The 26,834-nt window shown below is 43.1% G+C and overlaps 1 protein-coding gene across 1 annotated transcript; it reads left to right on the plus strand.

The window, feature by feature from the left end:
- ndufaf6 (NADH:ubiquinone oxidoreductase complex assembly factor 6) lies at positions 1 to 13,724 on the plus strand. Its single transcript, XM_070835690.1, has 9 exons — positions 1 to 207; positions 818 to 917; positions 1,053 to 1,175; positions 1,335 to 1,391; positions 2,798 to 2,900; positions 3,319 to 3,452; positions 6,201 to 6,302; positions 9,497 to 9,553; positions 13,452 to 13,724. The coding sequence occupies exons 1-9, from the start codon at positions 17 to 19 to the stop codon at positions 13,578 to 13,580; spliced, it is 996 nt and encodes a 331-aa protein (XP_070691791.1). The 5' UTR covers positions 1 to 16; the 3' UTR covers positions 13,581 to 13,724.
- Positions 13,725 to 26,834: the final 13,110 nt, after the last annotated feature.

A 26,834-nucleotide genomic window follows, 5' to 3' on the forward strand; every position in this document is an offset into this window, starting at 1 on the left:
AAAGTTGAAGGGGAACATGGCATCTAGCATCAGTGCTAAACATGGATTAATAAGCAGTAAAATGTCGTTTTATCACGCCCTTCGCAGGAAGATATCACCCAGCGGTGTGTGTCTCCAAAGAGCGGCTGAGATACAGAGTGTGCGGGCGGCGACCGGCGCGACGGCGGACTCCCAAGGCAGCGAGAAGTACTGCCTGGAGCTGGTCCGGTGGGTCTGACACAAGCTAGATAAAGTCCACTTCCTGCACAGTTACAGAGCAGCAAATGTTAAGAGATACGGCTTTCATATATAAAGGATAAACCACTCATTTTGAGGTAAAACCTGTGCAGAGAGAGTCAACTCCACACCAGACTCCATTCAAATATCCGCTATAAATGTAGACAACGCAAAACAATCATCACACCAAACTCATATTTTGGAAGATTTGTATCGTCTCTTAAGTATTTTGTGATCAGTGATCATTTCGGCGTAATCCATCCGACCAAGAAGTTGTAGTTTCAACTTTTAAATGAGTCTAGCACCCTTGTTTTCCAGTCAACATTCAACACTTTGGTTCACAAGTTGATGAAATCCCTAAAATCCTCTTTATGAAATTGGGTTTCCAGCTTTTAAAATGTGTAAAAGCAGTTTATCACACTTGTTAACCTGTTCATTAGATAAAAACAAATCTAAAGTTTGTTTTTAAGAGCTTTTGTTAATAACAGTTAATAAAATGATGTTGTACAGAAGTAGTAAAGTAATGATATGAAGTAAAACTGCTTCTCCCCAGTCTGTCCTCCTCCTCCTCCCTCTCACTGCTCCTCCTCTTCCTCCTCAGGTCCAGAGACTATGACGGCTTCATGTCCTCCCTCCTCCTCCCGGAGGAGGCACGACGCTCCTCTTTGGCCCTGAGAGCCTTTAATGTGGAGCTGGCACAGGCAGGTATTCCTCCAGCTTGGCTGGACGGGGAACGATTACTTTACTGCTGCTCTTGCTAGTATCAGTCTTGTCACCACATGTACTGTCTCTGTCTCATTAAACCTGCTGCCTTTCTACATTTGTTTCCCCACAAGGTGAAGGACTCCGTTTCCCAGAAGACCATTGGTTTGATGCGGATGCAGTTCTGGAAGACGGCCATAGAGGAAATCTACAGAGACGATCCTCCGAACCAGCCAGTGAGCGGCGAGCTGTGGAGGGTGAATATCACACTGACACAAACCTTGTTAGGACGTTTTATTAGTTCAAATCCAGCCCAAAAAATGTGTTTTATTGTCTTGTCAGCAAACGTTAGAGGAAGCATTCACTGACCTCCTGCTGCACTGCGGCTGACTAACGGTCTGCACGATGCTTTGCAGGCGGTGAGGAAGCACTACCTGACGAAGAGATGGCTGCTGAGGATCATAACCGAGAGAGTAAGACTCTAGTTTGTGCATTAAATTCACTCTGCAGAAGAAGCTTTTCTCCCTGCTGGGCTGCTTCTCTGCTGAATTTCTTTAATGGTTCCGCTTCAGGCCTCAAAGGAAAACAGGAAACTCGTCCTCCAGTAGCTCTGTGAGAGTCTAACTCAGGTTACTTCACTGATGTTCCCTGTAAAAGGCCCCACGTCTGAAGGAGAGGGAGCGAGATAAGAAAGTGATTCAGACGGGAGCGAAAGATGGCTGCTGGAATCAGAATCAGGTTTATTAAGTTTGCACAATACAATGAATTGATCAAGAAACATGAATATAGAGTCTAAAGATTAGAATGTGCAGCACATCTGAGCTGGATGAGCAGTAAGAGCTCTGAAAAATAAAAAGGAATGTATGTGGTGTTGATGTTGAGGTTGCATGAAGGTCCCTCCGTGGTGTGAATGATGAACACTGTGTGTGTGTGTGTGTGTGTGTGTGTGTGTGTGTGTGTGTTGCTCAGCTGCACAATGAACTCAGCCAAACCGAAGCTCGGCCTTCGCTCTGCATCTGTGTGACGTCTCCTCTCGGCCCTGAAAACTCTCCCCAGCACCCTTTGGTCACGAAGCGCCGCCTCGACAGCTGCAGTTAATAACCAGGGGTAGAAACGGAGCCGGAGACGTTTGTCAGAGATGCATCTCAGGCTGAGAGAGCGGCCATGTTCTCTCTCTCTCTCTTGTGAAGGATCAGCTGGGAGAGCCTTGTCACGCCGCTGTGACGCATTATAATCTCAAAATGTTTTGTTTGAGTGACGCGACAGCTCGACTGAGACGCAGCTACCGTCTCATTTGAAGTGGACAGAAGGTTTAAAGCAGGGGGGTCAAACTCAATCAAAGAAGGGGCCAAAATAAAAAACACGGTCATTCAGAAATATGAATGTAAACAGCAACAACAACTTTTCCTCAATAAAATAAATAACATTTTGAATAATTTTTTTCTTTTTTGTACTGATCCTGCTGTAGTGTCGTCTTATATTTATATTCTTTAATTACGGCTACATCAGCTCCACAAACAAGACACACAGGTTCACCTCCGATATCCACAGACAGGTAAAACTCTGCTGTGAAAGTCTCTACTTTTCTTTTAGCCATTCATTTTGGGGGGGGGGGCTATCTTAAGTGTCCCTATAAAGGTGCTGATGATGCATTGATCCGTTGATCGGTATACCTGCTGTTCAGTGCATTGTGGGATTTGTAGTATGAGAGGTGGGAGTGCTGTTTGTGGGCTTTGAGTTTGACATGTGTGGTTTAAAGGGGCAGAAAGCAAAAACTTGCACTGTAAACCAACAAGTGTGACTTAAGAGTGTAAACAGTTACAGTGAAAGGGAGCCAAAGTGATCAGGTGTGTGTGTGTGTGTGTGTGTGTTTCTCCAGGAAAAGGATCTGGATGACCGAGCGTACAGAAACCTTCAGGAGCTGGAGGCGTACTCGGAGAACACACAGTCCTCTCTGATATACCTGCTGCTGGAGTGTTTAGGTAAGCACAGGTGAGGCTGCTGCAGGCAGGAAGCCGCACTGATCATATAAACTGGGCTCATGTGTTCAAACACCTGTCGAACCTTCCTGTGCTTCCTGATCGATCACGGAGAAAAGGGTCAGTCAGCTTAGGGCGGAGGTCGGGATCTGATCTTCTGTGGTTAGAACTGATCAAAACGTGTTTTTAGTTTCATTTAGAAACAAGTTTTATCGAGCCGAAGAAGATTATTCACACAATATATTCATGTGTCAAGTGCATACGCTATTTTAAAAAAAAGAATTTCTAAATAAATCCATGATGAATTGAATAAAAGAGATATAAGTTAAGCCTATTTCTAGGAATCTAGCTGAGGAAAGTCCCCTGCTGATGTGTTTGCACCAGGAGAGCTCAGACAGTGAGTCAAACTGTGTGTTTTCAGGGTTCAAAGACGTCCACGCGGACCACGCAGCGAGCCACATCGGCAAAGCTCAGGGAATCGTGACGTGTCTGAGGGCGACGCCTTTTCACAGCAGCCGTCGGAAAGTCTACCTGCCCATGGACGTCTGCATGCTGGTGAGTCCACGCGCTCCCAGATCTTCAATTTACTGACCCTCAGAGTACAGAGAGGGTTATCATAGAGTCTTTTCTTGGTCTGCGCTCTGAAGAACAGACACCTGATGCCTAAACATCGGCACACTGTGAGAACTAGAAGCAGCTCAGGACTTTTACTCCTGCACGCAAGTACAAATTCAAGGTCCTTGTACTTTATTCAGCTTCATGTCTCAAGGATGAATCCTCCTCCTGAAGCTTAAATAAACAGTTTCAAGCCGGGAAATACCCAACAGGATATTAAGGAGTTAAAATGAGCTCGACCATAAAGATGCGTCAGTAAAATATAACATTAATGCAGCAAAGATATTAAACACTGCAACATGAATACTTTTACTTGCTGTATCAGAAGTACATTTAACTTGCAGTTAAGTGTTTTCACGGTGTCGTATTTGTACGACAGTAACTGTGTTGGATCCAAAGTAACCGTTTAAAGCACCAAAGTCACACAATAACACAAACTAACGAACTGATGGAGGCAGCAGCTCCTGTGTTCTGTGAGTGTTAAATCCCTGTTTTAGTGAATGTAGTCTGGTGTGTGTGCTGTTTGTGGTTAAACCAAAAGGATCTTCCAGGTCTCTCTCTGTAGGGATCCTTTCCATAATGCTGTCACACACTTAGAATAACACTCTGAGCCTGTCAGTGGATCAAACAAGCTCTTTTAGTGGACCTACTGTGATCAGGTGCAGTTGTCCCAAAGGATCACGTTGCAGCCATTGCAGCCCGTTTGGTGGCTGCTGGCTGAGGTGATCTACTGGACCAGTTCCAACACTTTTGGTGTATTTTAGACCAGGTTTAAAAATACAAATACCAAAGTTACATTTAGGATCTGAACTCATGTTGCACCACTGGCGATGAAGACAAACTATTGAAGTTACCAGATGTTCGGACCCCCTCAGATGGCCTAAAGTCAGGATTTTGCTCCCACACATGCCTCCACTCGTCTGGCTGACTCATGGCTCGGCTTTGACGTGATGCCGTATGATATTCTCGTAATGAAACAGTCAGCCGGCACAAACCGACAGCCAAACCAGCGAGGGATCGTTACACAACAACCATATGGCGAGAAGCAGAGATCTAAACCCTCCTGCAAGAGATGCAAACACGCTGCAGATGAACAAATGATGCCTGAACCTTTGTGTGGGCCATCTGTCCCGCACGGAGAACCACACAGTGCTGCTGCTGGAGGATCTGAGGGGGTGTGCGCGTGCTGTGCAGATGCATTTGTGCCTCTGCATGAAGCACGCAGCCTCTGCCCGTAAGATCTTCAGCTGGAGGATGACGGTTTGTGACCCCGGGCCTCCTGAGCGCGCTCACCTCACATCACCTCCTCCGTGCTGCCTGAAGAGGGCGCCGTGGACGTGCCCAAACAACACAGGAACCATTTAGCTGATGCTCCCCGTTCGGAGTAACTTGCACATCAGTGAAAGGGTGAAAGCGAGATTACATATCGCTAATTAACAAGCAGGAGTCAGTCATGCAGGACAATCAACAGATGGAGTGTATTTTTCTGTGGTACGTGACTGATGGTGCGTGATGGAGAGTCACAGGGGGAGCGCAATAATTATTGGATTTTTGCCTTCTACCTTTAATTAAATGCTCTTTGGGCTGCAAATCTGTGTATGAAAGGTGCCTTTTTGACAAAGTTATGAATATTATTATCAAAAAGAAGAGCCTGTCTCTCATTTAAACAGATGACGGTGATGGAGTATCCTAAACCACACCGACAACCAGACAAAATCACTGTAAACAAAATCACTTGAACTGATGATTTTTTTGGTGCAAAGTGACGAAGGAAACACACATCTGTCCGCTAACCTATCAGAGCGGATGCACCACTCCCGTTATTTTTCTCGTGTGAAAGAAGAGAGTTGCTGTCATGTCGTCTTTGTGTTTGGTCCTCCAGTGAGACAGTCGACAGGCTGGGAGGGGGTGGATGGATAAGTAGATGGGCTGGTGTCAGTGTGTAGGTGGGCGGTCAGGTGAGTTGGTTCATATATGGATCACAGACGAGGCTCTTGTGTTAACTTTAAAGGATAATGCCAATATTCCTTCAATATTGGCTCAAATCTTTTACATTTTTTGGTAACTGATGGAGACAGTAGTGAATCACCAACTCCTGTTCTCTAAAATCCCTGTTTTAGTGAATGGAGTCTGGTGTGTGTGCTGTTTGTGGTTAAACCAAAAGGATCTTCCAGGTCTCTCTCTGTAGGGATCCTTTCCATGATGCTGTCACACACTTAGAATAACACTCTGAGCCTGTCAGGTGTGGTTGAGAAGATCTACTGGACCTAAAATATGTAAAAACAGAGCCCCAGTTTAAAAAATAAATAAAATAAATCCTCGTAAAAACACTTTTTGATGTGTTCTAGTCTGGTGTGGATTGATCTTACAGGTTACTACATTTAATTAAGGATCATTTGAATCAGATTCTGTTAAAGAAGCCCAGAGTCCAGTGCCGACATGTTACCCCCCCCTCCTCCCGCTGTGTGGTGCCAGTGCAGAGGTGGTGCACCCCTCAGCACGATGTCGCACCAGCGGACGGCTCGAAGCAGTTTGATCTTCCTCTTTCAGCAGATTAAAGAGAAGCCCTGGCTCTCATGTGAAGTGGAGTCAGGATGGATGCAGCAGCTGCAGCGGAGAGACGGGCTTTGTTGTTGAATTGACACGTCCACCCAAAACACGAGTGCTCTCCTCTCTGTGTTCCTGCAGCACGGCGCTTCTCAGGAGGACTTCATTCGCGGCAGCCGAGACCAGAACGTCCGAGACGTCGTGTACGACATCGCCAGTCAGGCTCACGTACATCTACAGCACGTATGTACAACCTGCTGATCAGCAGAACAAACTCAGCGCTCAGGAGCGACGCTTTGACCTCTGATGAACTGAACTGATGGGGTTTAGCACTGATGTTGAGGGAGCAGATCTGGTCCCAAAGATGCTGGGTGGGACTGATGTCAGAGCTGAAGTCAGTCAATCAATCAATCAATCAATCTTTATTTGTACAGCTCCATTTCATAGCAGCGTTATTATCGCTTTCCATAAAGAGCAGCTCAGACCAAACTCTAATTCAGAGAGAAACCCAACGATTCAGGAATCCCCACATGAGCAGCACCAGATATTATTATTATCAAAAGTGAAGCCTTAAAGCTGCGTCCTCTCTAACGTCCAGCAGGGGGCGACTCCACTGAAGTCTGATTGGATGGAAGTCAATGAGGAAATGATTTATCAGCTCAGGGAACGTTTTCCTGATGAGTTTCTGCTCTCAGTCTCTAGTTTACAGTCTTCTTCAGCACAGCAGGACGTTCATTTAGTAAATTATGGTCCCATTTAGAGGAAGATACACCAGGAAGAGGGGTAAACTAACATGTGATGGGGTCATCATGTTTAAACCTAACCAATCAGAGGCGGGGAAAAAAGATTTTGCAGCTAAAATGCCAAACATGAGGCTTCGAAGCGTCGGTCACGATGGCTACGAACACCTCTTAGGCACAGTTTAAGATTCTTCCGCTCCCAACTGCAGGAAACATTTTCTTTTTTGTCTTTAAAGGTTTTATTTAAAATTTCAAAACGCCACATGGACAAAAGAGATGGATAAACACGTCAATGTAAATTATACAGGCAAAAGAACAACAATTAAGAATTAGATCTTTTATCTGATTCCAAAAATGATCCCAGACTTCTGGTGTCATTTAACGTTGCTTTCATTAATCCAAAGGAAGCAAAACACGAAGAGCAGTTTTACGTTTAAAGCCAAGAAATAAAATAAATTGTCTCTCATCTCTCGGGGGTTCCCACTCTTCAATGTTCACAGGGAAGTTCTGGAAAACTGACCTGGAAAGTAAAATGTTGACGTGAAAACGTTTCTTTAAATGTGCGATCACGAGCTGTCGGCTCTCTGTTAGAGTGGAATCCACATCCACACCTCTTAAGCCACTTAAGGTCGGCGGGAATAAAAATTTTTATTTATTTAGCTCACAAATATCTGCACCCTCAGTGTGGAAACCGGAAACATCCTGGAGATGTGTTGTGAGTTTGGGACGAATCGGTTTGGAGATTCACTTCAACGCTTTTGGAGGCTTTATTTCCATGAATGAAGCTGAAAGCTAAATAAACCAAACAGAACCTTGTTTCTACCAGTGAGGAATATCCCCGACTGTTAAAGCACATGTCAGAAAGAAATGACGGTTTACTTCGGTCGACTGCGAGTCCATTAGGAACGTGCTGCTCTGATTAACTTAGAAGAACAAAAGAGGAGGTTTGTGCAGAAGAGAAGCCCGTTATTAGAACAACTAATGCCTCGTGTGTTTGAAAACATTTAAATCCCCACTGACGATAATGTCGGCAGCACCAGCAAACACAAATGGAAAATTAAATGAGAAAAAAGAAAACAATGTTACTTCATTCCTTCAGCGGTCTGCTGCTATTAAATTAAATGTTTCTCTTAAAGGTGGAAATGCTTCCAAAACCTCTTTATTGTTTGATCTCGTCTCCTCGTTTGGTCGCTTTTATTAGGATTAACTGACAAAACCGTGATCTGAAAAGCTGTTAATTAAACTTATCTCATCCCCAAGATTAGATTCAAGATTCAAGATTCAAAGATTCAAAGATTCAAAGCGTTTATTATCATCTCTGTCTCTGTAATTACATTTTTTTGTGTACATAGGTCTTTACCACTGTATATATTATATTATATTCTGCTATTTAATTTTTCTAATTCTTAACTGTGTGCTTTTATTTATTTATTTTTTGTCTGTCCCTTTGAGCTGCTGTAACAGCAAAGTTTCCCCACTGAGGGATCAATAAATAAATATCTTATCTTATCATGTGTACAGTGCAGAAACAGGTTTCTGCTGTACAATGAAAATCTTACTTTGCCATCCACACTGAATGCCAAAGAGTAAAAAAAGAAGAGGATAGAATAAAATATAAACACATATAAATATAAACTACCGACACAGGTCCATTCACAGAGAGCCACTTCGATTTATCCTTCTCTTGGCGTCGCTGCGACCAGCCGCTGGACTCCCCTGCAGATTTTCAAAGATTTCTACTTGACTGTTGATGAATTCTCGAGCTGACGATCTTATTATATCTTCCATTATACTGGAAAATGTGTTCAGAGCTCCTGCACCTACAAAATGTCACCCAACCAGGTGCAACACCAAGTCTTCAGCAGGGGGGGGGGATAAAGTTGAAGCGTGGGTGGAGCTGTAAAAATAAAAAACTTCCCTCAGACACAAAAAGGGTCCCAGCAGGAGCAGGAGACCCAGACGACGCCTCCACAAGGCCGAATAGCTTTTCTCTCCGTCTGACCGTTTATCCACATGAGCAGCATCCAGAGCAAACGATGAACTGCCCAGAAGCTTATCGACAATATGAGCGTTCAGCGTTCACTGATTTAACCCTTGATCCTGACTTAGTGAGAGCTCAGGCAGAGCTGAGCGTCTCCAAACGACGTTGTGGTGGGATGACGGTGCTGAAATAAGAACCAGAGACTCATAGTGGGGCTTCGTTTGTTGTTTGATTCATGAAGTGTCAGAAAATGGTACATAATGTTGATCAGCTGATTCTAGGTGACGTCTATGAATGTGCACAACCCAAAGATATGAATTTTACCGTCACTGAGGAGCAAGTAAGCCAGAAAATATTCACATTTAAGAAGCTGGAATCAGAGAATTTGGAGGTTTTCTCTTAAAAAAAAAGACTCAAAATGATGAATTGATCGTCTGTTTGACTTAATCGTCCCCAGAGGCGTCTGTTTTTGATGTTTAGTGTTTAAAATAATCAGGAATTATTCTGCAGTGAAGTGAATTTCCATATTTTATTATTTATAATGTCTGAATATGTAAATCAGATGTCTGTGAGTGAGCGGGAGAGGACAGCACACATCCTCTAGAAAAACAACCCAAAAACCTCCTGCTCCCGTCACTGAGGATTGTTCTGCTCCATCCCACAGTTTCTCTTCCCGCTGGTTTGATTTCCGTCTTGTTGTGCTCTCTCTCTTTCAGGCGCGATCGTTTAGCTCCAGCGTACCAGCAGCTGCCACGCCGGCCTTCCTGCAGACCGTAAGTCTCAACACGCTGGGAGACGAACAAGGGCCGACATTCCTCTGTGATAATCAAATTTAGGAATGAGCGATGACTCAGACGTTCAGTGAAGCACTCGTGAATGGCTTCACGCACATCTCGGCAACATGTAGGAGCTAAGAATGCTCGTCCGATTATTCAAATGGAGGGGGGGCCTCCTTTCATTGCACAAGCCTCCATCGAGGTAAGTCGCTTCAAGGCTCCTTCCACACATGCAGGCTGTCCCTGAAACGTTCGGGAGCACTTCCTCGCATGGGAGGGGATCAATATTGGGGGAAATCTCTTGACCTACAGGGAACATTTCAGGGAAAACACCAGCGTGGCTGTGCTGTGAATGAGACCCAGAAATTATCACCCAACTGCCATTTTTCAAGCATTTTGGCCGTCGCCATCTTGGTTTTCTGGGACTAAAAATGCGTTATTTTTATTTATTTGTTTTTTTATTGTACCCCCTCTGATTGGTTAGGTTTAGGCATCATCACAAAGTAGCTTCCTGGTCTATTTTTCCTCTAAATGGGACCAATGATTTACTAAATGAACAATAACTGAGAGCAGAAACTCAGCAGGAAAATGTTCACTGAGCTGATAAATCAGGAGAGAAGTTTTCCTCATTGACTTCCATCCAATCGGACTTCTTCAGACAGGCTCTTCAGCATCGGCTTCACCGTGCAGACCAGGAAGCTACCAACACTTCTGACGCCGTCTATGGGAGAGGAGCGTGAAGTCTGACGAAAGGCGCAAGTAGATCAGGAAAAAAAACACAACTTATCTCGCACACTTGTGTAAGAGCCTCCGTCCTTTCATGGACAGCCGGAGGGTTCAGAACATCCAGCGTTGCCTCATCATCATCATCATCCTCCTCTTCTTCTTCTGGTGTGTTTTTAATGGCGTGTGGCATCCACAAGGAAAAAGGTGCACCCCAGAAGTCCCACATCCATTTTCACCCAAACTCTAATCAGATGTCCACTGAGTTTAATCAGAACCTGCACGTTTTATTTAATTTAATTATGTTGTCCACACACATACTGAAGCATAATGTGGATGAGTCACTGGTTCTCCCTCTAAAGTTTTAAAAATATATTTGCAGACTGGATGTTAACTGAGAATTAATGCACGTCCGGCCTGTTTTCTAGCAGTCGGTGTTTAGTGCTGCTGACAGTGGAAATGCTCCGCGGTCATGATGTAAGTTGAAGGCAATCGTTAAAAACAGTGATGGTATTCTGCTTAGAGGAGGAATCCTTTTTAAAATTAGAGCATGAGTATTAGTGTCTACGTCTAGATTTCCCTCCAGGATCAGTTCATCCATCCGTCACTTAAAATATCTCAAAACTCATTTTTGGAGAAAACAGAAGCATCTTTGCGCCGTTCTGGGATTAAGCAGTTTATAATTCAGACAGCTTTATGGAAAGGATCCCTACAGAGAGAGACCTTTTGGTTGAACCACAAACAGCTGTTATATTGCTCTCTGCACACACACCAGACTACATTCATAAAAACACTGATTTTACCTCACAGAACACAGGAGCTGCTGCTCTGCTGCTGCTTCAATCAGTACGTTTGTTTGTGTTATTGTGTGATTTTGGTGCTTTAAAAGGTTGGTTTGGGTCCAATATAATATTCGTGTAACACACTATAACACAAACAAACTAACCATTCAAGGCAGCAGTAGAGCAGAAAGTCCTGTGTTCAGCGAGGCAAAATTGCTGTTTTTGTCAATGGAGTCTGGTGGACATAATGACTGTTTCTGATTTTAATTCAAAGATCTTACAAAGATCCAACAGAATATTTGTGTGACGCACAATAACACAAACAAACCAGTGTTGCCCTTTAACAGTCTATAACGTGCATAACGTTGCTGACGAGAGATGATAAAATAACTTTAGCGCTTCTAGTTTGTGTACGTACGTCTTCTAAATTCCTTGATAATATCTGGTGAAGCAGAAATGCATTTAAACACAAATCCACTCTTCTCACAGTTTATAGAGAAGCTGTTAATTTAAAAAGTGTCTCCCCAGAAGAAAAGCTGCTCTGATATCCCAATAAATAAACTAAATGTTAGCGTGACTACATTTGACTGTTCTTCAAACTCTAGTGGATAAATGTTTAAGGACAGCAGTAGTGAAGGGAATCCTGCTTCTGCTCGACACTAATGTGATCTCTAATAACCAATATTCTTATAATCTGGAGAGTAAACAGCAAGTTTTTGAGTTGCACACATCAATTTTTCAATCAAAGACGCATTTTTCAATGGTGCATAAAAAAAGCTTCATAATAGAGAATTAAAATGACTTATTCTCATTAGATTATGACTTTTTATTCTTGAAATCGCTGATTATTTTTCCTTCAGTGTGGCTCTGAAGCTCTGTGGGACCTTTTTGTGCTGCGAGCAGCTCAGTAGATGTTTTTCCTGCCGAGGCCACAAGTCCCCAAACGTGACACTCTGCTATAAATACAGCAAACTGTGTGCACACAGCCGTCGCCACGCCGCCCTCCTGAATGTAGACTCACCATTATCACATATGTGAGCATGTTGGTGTGTGTGTGTGTGTGTGTGTGTGTGTGTGTGTGTGTGCTGTTCTCTTCCAGCTCAGTGTGCTCGTCCACGTGAGACAGAAAGCCGGCAGAGCCGCTCGTGCTTCCTCAACACGCTGAAAATTTAATCCCGAGGACTCGCAGGTTTGGGTGAGCGTCATGTGACTCGGCAGGAAGCACCGACTGGCCTCCGCTGATCTTTAACTTCAGCACACGAGTCTTTATTTGGACCTGTGAGAAGAAATCTGATCTCACGAGCTGAAACCTGCACGATTCTTGTAGATTAGAAATTAGATTCTGCAAACACCTGAACAGAGGGGTCACCTGACCGGTCATGTGACTACAAAATGCACCTTGTAAAGATGTAGGTTTGAGTTTGAGTCCTTCCTCTTCTTCTTTTTCTTTGTACGTATTTGCTGTATTTACGAGGTGCTCTGTTTTATTTAATCTCTAAAACTGTCTGATTCACCTTTTTTTTTGTAGTCACATGACCTGTCAGGTGATCCCCCACGCACAGGTGCTTGTTATTTTCACTCTTAGTTCTGTCCTGCACTGAGGATTCAGCACATCTGCATGTGTGTGACTAACACGAAGAGAAATAATGGACCTGGTTTGTGCTCCGTTGGCCGTTTAGCGAATGTCTCTTTTTATAAAATGCTTTTCTGGGATTTTTGTTGTTTCGTTGTGAAGCCACTGAGACAATATCAATGTCTTTATTGTCACTGTAAGTCCAGCAAACGACGACAGGTAGAAGTGCAGGAATGGCAGCATATCAGAGTTAGCAGTCGTTAGGAGCACAGATGGCGGCAGGAATCTCTCTGAGTCTACGTGTGTGTGTGTGTGTGTGATTTCATTGATCGGTAACGCCCGCCAGAGGGCCACAGATCGAACAAGCGACGGCCGGGGGGGGGGGCGGGAAGAGCTCTCTGTAACGCTGCCATGCTTCTTCCTGCTTGACTCGCTAGCCGTCCGGCTACGTGTCTGTGAGCGACAGCGGCACAAACATCACCAGAAAAATGTCAGAAAGTGAGAACGAGCTGCACAGACGGCTCAGAAGAGTCCAAAGCCTGAACAAGAAACAAGTTCCCCAATGTGAAAATGTGCTGTTCCTGGTTTTGTATTATAATAAATAGAATAGTTTGGAGGTTTGGAAGACTGGAAGACAAACTCTTGGATATTGTGATGCTCATTTTTCAGTTTTCTAATGTTTTAACAGACCAAACAATCAGCTTAGATTTCGACTGACGTGAACACGACTGCAGGTCGTCCAGTCTGAGGATGTGACAGCACCACACCTGACGGAAACTAACCCCCCACTCTTCCTCTGTGGTGTCCTGTGCTGCAGGTGGTGTTGGAGGACTACCTGCAGAGAGTGAGGAGGGCAGATTTCGATGTTTTCCACCCCAGTCTGCAGAACAGAAACCCCATCCTACCTTTTCAGCTGTACCTCCGCTCATGGAAGAAGACCTACTGACACAGTCCTTAAACCGCCTCCACCTCCACCACCTCTCCGTCACCTGCTGCCTCTGGGTCGGCCTCAAGAACCCCCAGTCCAGCAGGTCTAGAGAGACGTCCAGACTTGTTTTGAACCTCCTTTTTAATAAAATAAAACCACACAATGCACCGGAGACAAGCCGACTGCTCCTCCTTTAATCTCCGGCCCTCACACCAGCTCCGCTTCTTGAAATATTCACATATGTGAGACTCTCCGTCGGAGCCGAAGGAGCGCCCCGGAGACGTGCCTCGCCTCCACAATTCTAGTATTTAATATTTTAATTTGAATGTTCGACTTGATGACCAGATGTTTTATGCAGGCTTGAAGCAGGGCTGGTGATGTGGCAAAAAAATATCACAGAATATAAATGAAGAAAGTATTTTTTCATCAGGATGTACAATTGATAAATAATTAACAGCGCTGCCAGTTTGAAGAGGATCCTGAGTTTATTTTCTGGTGTTCATCTCAGCTGTGTGTCTGAAGGGCTGTTGGATCTGTCCACAACATGTGCAACATGCTAATGTTGTTAGCTTAAGCCTATGGCATTTTGCATTGCATAAGTTAGCCTAGCAGCTAGTGGGCTAGTTCTCCTCTACTCTGAGCCGAACAATTAAGAGTACAAAACGTTTATCATCATCAACTTAAATTTAATCACGACCCCGTTTTGAGCTTGTTTTATCGCCCAGCCCTAGATTAAAGGGTAATTCCGCTCAATTGAGACTTGGGTCTTCACCATTTCTATGCACAATAACCATAAAAAAGATGGTTGAGCGGTAAAATCATGACCCAAACACCCGTCATAGTTTACAGACCAACGTCCTGCTTCAGTATTGATCTCCTACTTGTTCCCAGCACTGAACTGCACAGGTAGAAGACATCTGAAGACCTTCAGGTGGTTTTAGCACTCAGTTAGTCAAGTATCTGGTGTTATTACCAACAGTTTGACCTCCAGGTGATGTGGTTTAGTCAATGTGGATACAGCCTTTGGGGGAAAACAGGCTGAAATTGTCCTTTTAAATTGTTTTGTATCATTGAGTTTGGGTCTTCTGCTGTTGTTGGGCTTCAGCTTTAATAATTCTAAAATATTCTCCACTAATTATTGGCCATATTTCACCAAACAGAGGCGCTCCGATGGCACGGGTCCTCTGACAAACAGTCTCAGTAATCTTCTGATTATTTGTTTTGCTGGGATTCCTCTTCCCTCCTCCTCCTGATGCAGAACCATGGAGGCGACAGAAGTAAATATCACCGACACCAGAGCTGTGAAATCATTTTGGCCCTAAACTCTGTGTTTTTATGGAGTCAGGAGGGAGGGGGGGTTGCAGGGGGCACCAGTCAGTGGAAAGAACATAATCTCAGCAGATCATGAGATGAAAGATGTTCATGCAGGAAGGCGGGCGGCATCAAATCAAGAGCCTTTTATCTCCGAAATGACTCGACTGAGATGTTTCCCGCTGCACAAATACTGCTATTACTGTCTGTGTTTCACCGGCACTGCGTCGCTTTGTGTTTCACGGATAAATCTAATCTTCTGTGGCCGTTATAGAAGCAAACTGGAGCCAGACGGGCTGAAGGACCACTCGCTGGCGGAAAGCCTGAAATGAAACACGGCCACGAATCTCATCTGTTGGGTAAAACGACACCAGTGGCTTTAAATAAAGTTTGAGTAACATATTCTTCCTGTTTGTGATCCATCTTCTCTTTTATCCGACAAAAGCAGTGGTGGAAACTCAGTCTATTTACTAAAGAACAGTACAACTTGTACTTTTTGATCTCATTCCTCTTCTTACTTCCACTCCACTGCATTTATCTGACAGCTGGGCAAATTAAGATTTTACATTAAAAGCTTTCTGCTTGTTTTCAGCTATTAGTTCGGAGGTTCTGCTAGTTCAAGGTTTCCATGATTTAATGTTAAAAACAAAACTTGGCTGCTGCTGCTGCTGCTGTTAAAAAGCTCTCGCCCTCGACGTCTTCGTGTAGCCGGAACAAAAAGGCAGTTTCTCCTTAAAGCATCCTTATGGAAGACTTGGTATTCTCTGCGACTTGGTTCTTCTTGCCACAGTTTTGTCGTAAAAATACAAATTACGCTGCTCGTTTCATCCTCTTAACTTCTTCTGGCGATGTCCTCTTCCGTCTCATCGCCTCTTCCATGGTGCCGAGAGAAGAAAATGGAGCCAGCTTCTTCTCACGAACAGCTAAAGACCCACAGACAGTCATGCAAAGCTTTACGAAGCTCTCCAGGGAGACTGGACCCGCTCAACCCGAGTCACATAGTGAAAGAGGCACCGAAGCATGATTTCGAACCTGTTGTTTTAACCCTTTCATGCATGAACTATGATAACCTCAGTGTTTTTATTCATCTTGAGGCTGAAAAAACAAGATTTGAACTTTTTTTCTTTCTACCCAAATTTTATAAAGATATATTTACATGTCCAGTAGTTGAAATCTAGCTTCTGATGCATGATGTACAATTCAGTGGACATGTGATTAATCATAATTTCCTCCCAATATAAAATCAATACTTGGAAAATTTAGCAATCATAACAATCCCATATGTTTCTTACCTGCAGGGTTTCTTTTTCTAGAAGGTTTGAACAGAAACAAATGAGAAACGTGGTGTTTCTGGCTGTCTGTCGGCCATCTTGGCTCCACTGTGCAGCAGTCAGTGGATGAGATGATGCAGCAGCTTCACTGTAGTGACCTCTGTGCATGAAAGGGTTAAGGTAGAAAAAGAATCAGAAGCCATTAATCATCTCAGATTTACCTTGTGGCCCTTTGGAGGGGCCCGGCCCCGACGCTGTGCTGAACTAGTTAGTGTTTCCAAACAGAAATTGTCTTTTTTCTGTGACTGAAGCAAAGTAATAACGATGCTAAACGACAAACACATGACAGGTAGTGATGCAGAGGAGCTAAATCCAGCGGGGTTTACAAATCTAAACTGCCTCATGTCAGATTTAAGTTTCCAGACGGTCACACGGCCGGCGAGCACGCGGTCGTTCACCATAACATGGCAGGTGACTCGTTAGGCCTTAATTAAAGCCTCATCCCCTCTGCCTTAAGCTGTCGCTGTCAGCGCAGAGAGCTGCAATTACCAGCTCCGACCTCCGTGGCCCACTGTTTACATCAGCGGACACACCAGCTTCACACTGTGGAGAGAGCAGAAAGCATTAATTAGCCCACGTCTGCCCCGTCATGGGTAATTACAGCCAGTGGGGGACACACTTTTTCACCTTCACTTCCTCACAGTCACTGAAAGTGCTGCTCCAACTCCAACGCTGCATCCATCACGTCTTGCACCACAAGCCGACACACACAATGTACACGATGTCTGCATGTCTATTTACAGCTGCGGACGAGTGCTGGAGTTTAACTCAACCTGTGTGTGTGTTCTTCCTTCACCGAAGCTCCGTCATGATGTTTGTGGAGCTAATTTTCCAACCTGCCGACACGGGAGGGACGCTTCTGTTCAGCTGCAGCACGGAGGGAGCGAGTTTTATTCTACAAAACCACGTAATGCAACCAAATGACAAGTGAAGATCAGTACATCTGCAGCATCTGTAGAACATGAGGAGCCCAAAATGGCGGCGCACAGTTGTGCAGCGGCTTCTCGAACTCCCGGGATTAACTCCATTTTTCATATTTTATCATATAGGTGCAATAATAGGTCAAATTCAGCTGCTTGTTTTATTATTTTAGTTAAATTTAGTTTTCTCAGATGTTTATACTGCTCTTTTTTTTAAACTACTTCTATTTTATATATTTATTGTGGCTTACAAACGGAACCTGAGTGCGAAATATCGTACCATCGTGTGTAAATGTGTGCTGGTATGATAAGAAAGTAGTTGATAATAAAGTAAGGAAGGAAGGTGGTCGGCAGCAGACTCAGCAGACTTCTTGAGTGCAAAAGAGGTGACTTTATTTCACAGTGCTCCATGAAGTTAAATTAAAATGACAAAACAACACAAAAATTATTTACAAAGAAACATCATTTCAAAACTAAACTGTAGCTAGAGACCAGAGAGCGTGAGAGAGCACTGCTACACAGTCAGGACAGGTGAGAAACATGAGAGACAGAAAAGGTAGTAAAATTTGGACACATTTTAATATGATTGATAGTTGGAGGGCAGAGTTTGCAAAATTAAAATTTCATATACTTTCATATTTCATATTATCGTAGAAATACGCTAATGATCGTACACCTGGCAACACTGAAGCGAGCTGAGTCCAGCTGAAAATGTGACGTCACCAGACTGCAGGCCACTGATTGGCCAGTCAGGGAGTGACGTCACTGGATGAGTCATGAGAGCGACTCGTTCACAAGAATCAAACCTTTTTAAAAGTTTTTATTATTTCTGTGAACGAGGTAAACGGCTGCACACAAACCAAACGCTCCACGTCCTCAGTTGTGTTTGTGTTTGTGCCGCCTTGCTATGACGACCCCCCCACTTTGAGATGGTACTGTAATGGAAAACCACCAAGTCGAGTCAAAACTGTGTGATGGAAAAGCGGCACTAGTGTCCAGGTGGAGGGGCCGTCACAGTGTGGAGCTGCTGCAGCATCAAGAACACCGACTGCAGCTGGTCAGTCGCAGTGGATTCTGGGACACGCTGAAAGAAAAACAGTCCTCAGATGTATTACAGGCGACACGTCCCTTTAGGAAACAGCTCGATCCACATCTACAAGACTTAAAAGGCTCAAAACGACAATTTGGCCCCTCAGCAGCTAGAACAGGAGTGTCAGGCTGGATTCAGTGTGGGTGGCATCGTGTCCGCTGAGGCTACAGACGAAAAGCAACGATGAAAGTGACTGTAATTAGATGACAGACTCTGGTTCTGAGCTAATAAAGAGCTCCGACCTTTTGGTGAGGTAATTTATACAGTCTTGACATGTCCGAATGCCGAAGAACGAGGGGGAGGATGAACCTTTTTAAAGAGGAAGAGATGAAAGATCAGTCACATCTAAAGCAGAAAGAACTCCTTTATCCTGAATTGTGAACAAAGTATCTCTGGATTTCAGGGTTGTTGTTTTTTTTTCCAGCGCTGATGAAGCAGAGAAAGTTTTATTCTTCATGAGAGTGAAAGCGAGCGGCACAAATCAGACACTGAGCAGATTTAATGACAGCAAGGTGCAAGTGAAGAAGCGAGAGCTGAGCAGCCGCACTGCATCTATTTGGCTTTCACGTGTCTCGCTGCAGCAGACGAGACTGACAGAAAAAAACAAAAAAAACGTGTACATTCAAGTGTGTGGAGCTTCGCCTGCGGGGACGTATTGAAATTCGAGACTTCTGCAGTGAAAATAGGACAAAGTTGGATAAAATACAGATCCTTCCCTACAGGGGAGCTCCCCACTTCTTCACCTCCCAGCTGCCACCTGAGCTTCCTCTCTCTGCTGATACGTGCAGCGAGTTGGAGCCTTTTTTCAGCATTTCACGATGATGAAATTAGACGGAATATATCCTCTGAATTATTAACAACCCAGAGCTTAGAAATGCCAAACAACAACACAGGCAGGGGAACGGAAGAGACCGGAGGAAACACCGCACGATCCAAACTCACTGCCGCATGCTGCTTGGATCCTTCTTAAAATCTGTTTTTCACTGTTGGAAAGCACCAACTCATCAGGGTCTACGGTGTTTCATAACTTTACAGATAAAACATTTACACGTTTTGTTGAAAACAACAAGTGGAAATACAGTTAAAGGTGGAGCGAACGGCTTTGCTGATAAGTAAGAAAATAAAGTTTATTAGACTTCACAGAACCAAGTCACACAGGAGTAATAATACAAATTAAATATATATATGTATTAAAAACTGTGTAAGAAGCAACAATCAGCTATAAGAGCTATATAAGATTACAAAGAAGACATGCTAACTGCTATTTCAAATGAGCAAAACACTGTTTTGTTCAGTTCCAGGCAGCTGTGACTGAATGTTTAGTGCCTTTACAGACCAGCTGTGTAAATAATAAACTGAGACATAATACTGTTGAAATTGATCTTATTTTTCTTTCAGGTCGTTCATAATGTTTTGTAAAAAGATTTCCAGAATCTACTTGTACTTTTTTTGCACTAAAACAGGGATAAATGTGGAGTTGTCGTCATGTAAAGGTTGTCATGCTGTGATTTTACTGCTCCGGCCTGCTGGAGGTCAAACTGGGCCCCTGAACTAAAATGTAGTGATGAGCGATACCACAAATTTCCTTCCTTGTATATATACTTAATGATGATTTGTTTAATTATGATACAAGAAAAAATTACTAAAATATCGATATCTTAATATGAGAATCGATTCTAGAACATAAATATCTGGTATCGGAGGCGTCGATATTTCAGTATCGATCCGCACGCTGTTCACCTTTTGGTCTTCAGTCGAGTGCGAGGGGGACTGGCGGTAAACCCCGGGTCAGAGGACCCCAGGGACCTGCTGGTGATGCTGGTGTTTGAGCACGCAGGGCTCCATATGTGAAAACAGGAACCTTAAAGTGAATCCTGAACTCGAGTGCTGCGTGTTAAAGGGAGTCACAACAGTTCAACAGGGACGATATGAAAGCACGGTGGATGTCCTCAGTGATCTGATGTGCTGATCGACTTCATCTACTTGTGTGTCTCTGCTCTGGTTGTTTGGTTTATTCACGAGCTCGTGAGTCGGAGCTCTGCAGAAGCCTGCTAGGAACGGACTAATGTGAACTTCTAGAAACATCTAAAACATATATGTCAAACTCAAGTCCCGATACAATCATATACGGCCCGCGAGATCATTTCATGTGACTATTAAGAACGGCCCGTCAGTAAACAGCACTCCCACCTCTAATACTACAAATCCCACAATGCACTGAACAGCTGCCGCGCTAGTCAGACTGTTTACATTCATATTTCTGGATAAGATATATATTATTATTATATTATATCCTATAATAAAAGAGTCACTTTTAGACTCTTCACTAAATGTTGACTTAGACCGTGTTCTAAATTTTGGCCCCTTCTTTGATTGAGTTTGACCCCCCTGATCTAAAACATGTCGGCACCTCGTCTGGGAGACACTGGTGTTACCTACTGATGTTATGTGTTATTGTTTCATTCTCATTCTGCGTGCCCTCTGTAAAAAGGTGTTCAGATGTTAAAAGTAGTGATGTGTCGGTCGCGGACGATCCGGTTCTTAGAGCCGGCTCTGCTACACAGTCAGACTGCAGGCAGGACAGCTGAGAAACATGAGAGGCAGAAAACTTAGTAAAATTTGGACACATTTTAATATAATTGATAGTTCAAGGGCAGAGTGCAGAGTTTGCAAAATTTAAATTTCAGGCTCCACAAGCAACCTGCACAGACATGTGTGTACTGTTCACCATCAATTCAGTTAGAGGAGGAAAGACAAGCAGAGAACCTGCTGTTAATGAAGGAGCCAGTGTGTCTACAGCATCATCCAGGACAACAGCACAGACACCAAGACCTGCAGCCCAGAGCTCCATGAGCCAGTAAAACTAAATAATTAAAAATTAATAAAGCAATATAAACAATAAATATTCTATATAATGTGCTTTTTACATTAGTCATTCCTTTTACACATAATTTGGTCATGAATTTATTGAAGCAACAAAAAAATCTGAGGAGCCACTTGGGAGCCGAAAGAGCCGGATCCAGTTAAAAGCCTGATGAAACCAAACCAACAGAGGCGTGCCGGCCCCACTCTTCCTCTTCGTCCTCAGAAAAAAGCCTGTTCCAGCTCACAGGTTGATTATTTTGTTTCTGCAGGCACCACAAATGGCTGACAGTCCTGCACTGTGAACGCATCACGCACAAGGTCCCTCGTTTACCTCCATCCCACATGAGTCACCCACCACCTTCAGCCTGCTGCACCCGAGCAGAGCAGAGCCTCACCGCCGACAATGAGACCATGCATTAGTAAACATTAGAGGTGCGCTGGCCACTAATGACTGACGCTGCTGCATAAAGAGGCAGCGCTGCAGACTGACTGGGGCTTTTCACGGCAGCGCTGGTGTGTCCATGAGAAGAATGTAGAGGTTACGTAGGTTTGTGAGGGATCACTCTCTCTCTCTCTCTGTCTCTCTCTGTGTGTGTGTGTGTGCTCATTGACTCCCATTAGGGAGCATAAATAGGAGATTAGTGACCATTTCGCCAGGGATGACTCAATATTTACAGACACGTCTGCAGGTTCCAACCACAAAGAATAGTTTATATTCATGAGAGTGCTGCATGGATGGATGTTTAGATTTAAAAAGGAAGCAGCAGCTGAGCAGCATGTGGTGTTAATTACTTTACATCCCATGTGAAAGCCATTGAGCAACAGTAGGAATATAAATAACGCTAAGGGGACTTTTTATTTTAAATCTAAATGCAATACACATAATCTGATATTGAATATATATAAACACTTTTTGACAGATGCCTTAAATCTGTTATAGGACACCAGGCCTGTTTTTATATGTTTTTAGTTCATTTGCTTGTAGGTATTAAAATGTGTTGTAGATCACCTCAGCCAGCAGGATCTACAATGGCTTTGGGACAACTGCACCTGATCACAGTACCTGGAAGATCCTTTTGGTTTAACCACAAACAGCCGTTATATCGCTCTCTGCACACACACCAGACTACATTCACTAAAACAGGGATTTTAGAGAACAGGACACAGGAGCTGCTTCTCTGCTGCTGCCTCCATCAGTTTGTTTCTTTGAGTTACTGTGTGACTTCGATGCTTTAAATGTTTAGTTCATATCCAACAAAATAGTTTTTTGTCACTTTTTTGTAAACTTTGTAGGAACAATGATTTTATTTATTTTATTGGAGTTAAATTGCTCTCTTCAAACACACCAGACTACATTCACAAAAACAGGAATTTTAGCTCACTGAATATGGGAGCTTCTGGTCTAACACTTCTGGTCTTGTTTATTCTTTATTTATTTATCTATTTACTGCTAACAGCTTACACACACACACACACACACACACACACACACACACACACACACACACACACACCACAAAAGAAATCTCAATCAATAGATTGTTAACTATCTAATGATAGTTGATTAGTTTGTTTGTGCTATTTCCATAGCAGATATATTGGGCTGAACACTTAAGTCAAACATTAATAATAATAATAATAATAATAATAATTATAATAATAATAACAATTTGAGTAGCAAAAATAAGCACTTTAAGAGGACGTACGTTGATTATTTAAGTTGCCTCAAAGGATCATGTTGCAGCCATTGTGGCCTGTGTGCGGCTTTTTGTACCTGCTCTGGTTTACTAGTCGTTTGGAAGCAAAAATATGTAAAAGGTGTAAAAATAGCAGAGTTACTTTAAGGATACAACAGCATTAAAAAATGTCAAATTCTGGATCCTGGCATCAATTTTTCACCTAAAAGTTTGATTTTGGTGAAGTTTGACCCTCAAAATTTGTGCCATTGACCAAAGATTCAGTTTTATCAAAGCTGCTCTGTCGGGGTGCAAACTGTCAACAAGAGAGGAAACAAGAGAGGAATGTTTGCAGCTGGTTATGAGACAGAAGTCAATGAAACAAATACGTCAAATAAAAGAATAAACGGTGTGAGTGTATTATCTTGGTAATTGAGAGCTTTATTTGTCCTCTCTTATTACTTTTTATTGCATAAAATGGTGAATCTGAGCCTGTTCCAGCTGAGTCCTTTCAGTCTGCAGTGCTTCTATTATTCAACACAGTCTATTTAGAGCTTATTCAATATTAAACAGGCAATCCCTGGACAGTTTGGGACAACTACAACCCCTCTGGGACAACCAGCGGTTTATATATGTAGAGAATCAGCTGTACAAGTTCTCAACACACCATACGGAGGCGTGTGTCCTCCTCACCGTGCTGTATTCAATCTTTTTAATCCATAGTTGTGGCAAATTACATCCGCTTTCAGGCTTAATTTTTCCGGGTTTGTCATGTCCTGGGTGATAAGTGGCTTACAAAGGCAGCAGTTTTAATTGGAGAGAATAATGTGTGTAATTGGTGAGATAACGTGCTGCTTTGTGCCAGTCTTCTGCGACACTCACAATTATATTCACGCTTTGTATTTATTTAGAAACACTTCCACATGACAACCCAACACACTGGAGCCACGAAGCTTCAGCAATTATACACATAAGGCTGAAAGCAGGTTCAGAATCAGCTGCAGTGCTCAAGTGTTTACATGCTTTTCATTTCACTACAAAGTCACAGGTTATTTTACAGCTCGGCCTTAAAATATTCTGCTTTTCCTCCCAAGCTTGGCAGAGAAAAGTTCCGTTTTTACTTCATCATCCAGCCAAAAGAAATCTGCAACAGCGGAGGATGTTTTAGTAAAAAACTCGTAAGTAATGTGAAAACTTCCTTCTTTCTTTGATATGTGAGCTTTTACTTTTACTAACTTACTAAGTTAGAATATTAGTGCATGAGCAAGAATCATAAAAGATATTTAGAATACGGGACACTAGAAAAGGAAATATGCTAAAAATGTGCACTGTTTTTTTTAACCCTTTCATGCATGAATCATGATCCTTCCCTCAGTCAGGAGTGTTTTTATTCATCTTCAGCCTGAAAAACAAGATCTGAACTTTTTTTTTTTCAACCCATATTTTATAAAAGATATATTTACATGTCCACTAGTTGAAATCTAGCCAGTGATGCATGATGTACACTTCCTCTCAATTTCCTCTCAATATAAAATCAATACTTGGAAAATTTAGCAATCACATGACTCCTTAGATGTTACCTGATGTCACCATATGTTTCTTGCTTTGTTTCTGGCTGTCTGTCGGCCATCTTGGCTCCACTGTGCAGCAGTCAGTGGATGAGATGATGCAGCAGCTTCACTGTAGCGGTTGATGTGCTGCTACGCCATCAAAACTCATGCATATACAAGAAAACAGCTTTTGAAGAGCTGCACACTGTAGTGACCTCTGTGCATGAAAGGGTTAAGTGATTGTCAGATTTGGGATCATTGGAGCCTCCCACACACACTGGAGGTTTCCCTACGTGAAAGAGTGTGGAGGCGTGTCGGTGGGTATCCTGGGTCCAAAGTGTCTTGCTACCTCTCCCACAATTTGGACTCATCAGCCACAAATGGAGGGAAGTGTTTTTAAAGAGTTTTTATCCAGGATGGGAGCGAGCAGCCGCAATCCTACCTGCATCCTGTGATGGAGGACGTGAGGATGGACTGGATGATGGAGGTGCAGGAGGTGCAGGTTGATCGTCCTCAGCTGCCTCATGGAGTCCACTAAAGCAGTAGTGCCTCCTACGCGCCGCAGAGCTCATCACGCTCCGCTAAAAGCTAGAGGGTGCATCCTGTGGGGAGCATGAACGTCTGGGCCTGTCTTTCACAACTCCATAAGGCGACGCCTGCACGGAGCTAAAAGGAAAGACAAAAACACAGACATGAGCCCTGAGGAAGCAGCGGATCATGATTATTATTATTATCATCATTATTATTATAATTTATATAACACATCTCCTCACTCTGAAGGTACACGTAAAAGGAGCGAGAGACCCAGAAGAGACAGGAAGTGATGCGGCTGTGTCGTCTGTAGCCGTTTTGTGCTTCTTTGTGGTCATTTTGCATCTTTTTTAGTGACATGTGGGCCCCTGGTCCTTACAGTAATTAATTCAGGGACTGACAGAGGAGTGAATAATACCAGAAATAATCGGAGCTAGTTTCTGTGCCTTTGTTTTTTTTTATGCAAAAGTCTAAATGTGTAGAGTAACTAAAGCTGCCAGATGACTGTAATGAAGTGAAACGTGCATTTCCAAAGTACAAAGTAGCACAAGAAGAAAAGACTCAAGCTACAAGTACCTCAGATTAGTATTTAAGACCAGTACTTGAGTAAAAGTACTTGGGTACATTCCTCTACTGAGGACCAACACAGGAACACATGGCTAATACAGCTGCTCTAAACCAAAAGGCCACACGTCTGCTTATTTACAGATTATTTCCTTAATCAGAACTCCATCTCTGCTTTTTGTGGCTGCATCAGGTGACGCAGCACTAACATGAAAACACTCAATAGATAAAAGGTTTTTTTTATGTCAGCGTCGACGCTGATGGAAGAAGTGATGCTCTATATTTTCCTCCTTCATCTCAAAATGACTGGCAAAGAGATAGATATGAAGGCAAAGGTCTGTTTTTCGGTTTGATCCTAGACAATAACCCTGATGCTGATTGGGAAGTGATGGATCGACGTGTTAATGGGGACTAAAAACACACCAACAGGAAACATTAATCTTGGTGAGATCATGAAAGAAACTCCTCTAATTGGGTCTCTTCCGTTGGCATGGAGACCTCACCTCTACTCTCATCTCGACATTTGGGAGACCTCATTTATCTCCATTTATTTTGCTGGCAAATTACGGTCGTAAATCACGACTCGACCACAAATCGGCAGCCCAGAGTGTCCAGGGGGAGAGCATTCAAATCAAATCAACCTTAACGTTCACCGTCGCCCCCTGAACGCCCCCTGAACGCTCCCTGAACGCCTCACGTGTTCATTTTGTTTTCCGATTCTAAACTGAATCTGACTGAATGAGTTACCTACTGATGGTAACAGAGTGAGTGTTGCCTTCATGGGCCCGCTGGACGTGACACAAACATGAGCGCGAACAACATTCAACAAAGAGACAACATAAATCTGGATCTCTTCAAACTACAGCTGGTGTAAAAACAGAACAAAGATCATTACCACAGTACGAGAGGTCCCAAATGTAATCCACTTCTTAAAACAGTTTGCAGACACATATTTAATATTAAAAACAAGTTTTTTTATGCATTTTTTCCACAAGGTTTGAAATAAATATCTGTAAAGCAAACAAGGACTTAAAAAAACCAACATTAAATCACATTGTGAATGAAAGAAATCCTTGTCTGGCTTGAATTTAGGGTACAATCAATCAAATGAATCTCACACAACTCTGCAAAAAAAAAAAGACTTTTAGATTTAAAAGAAAAGAAAATTGAATTTACCTCAGATTTGAGGTAAAAAAAAACAAACATTGATTCCAACTGCTGGAAAAATTACATTTGAATTCACAAGTCTACGAGTTGCTGCAGCAGAAACAACATCATCCCATAAAAGAGGCGTTTGAGGCCCATGTTCACTCCCAGCGTCCGTTTATCAGAGCTTGTTTCATGGAAGCAGCTGCTTCACAAGTCTTGTTTTTTTCCAATTAAGAAACATTGCTAAGCTTTTTTCCTTCAAACAGCTCAAACGTGTCACCCATT

The sequence above is a fragment of the Pempheris klunzingeri genome, chromosome 8 (assembly GCF_042242105.1).
Source record: "Pempheris klunzingeri isolate RE-2024b chromosome 8, fPemKlu1.hap1, whole genome shotgun sequence".
Taxonomy (NCBI): domain Eukaryota; kingdom Metazoa; phylum Chordata; class Actinopteri; order Acropomatiformes; family Pempheridae; genus Pempheris; species Pempheris klunzingeri.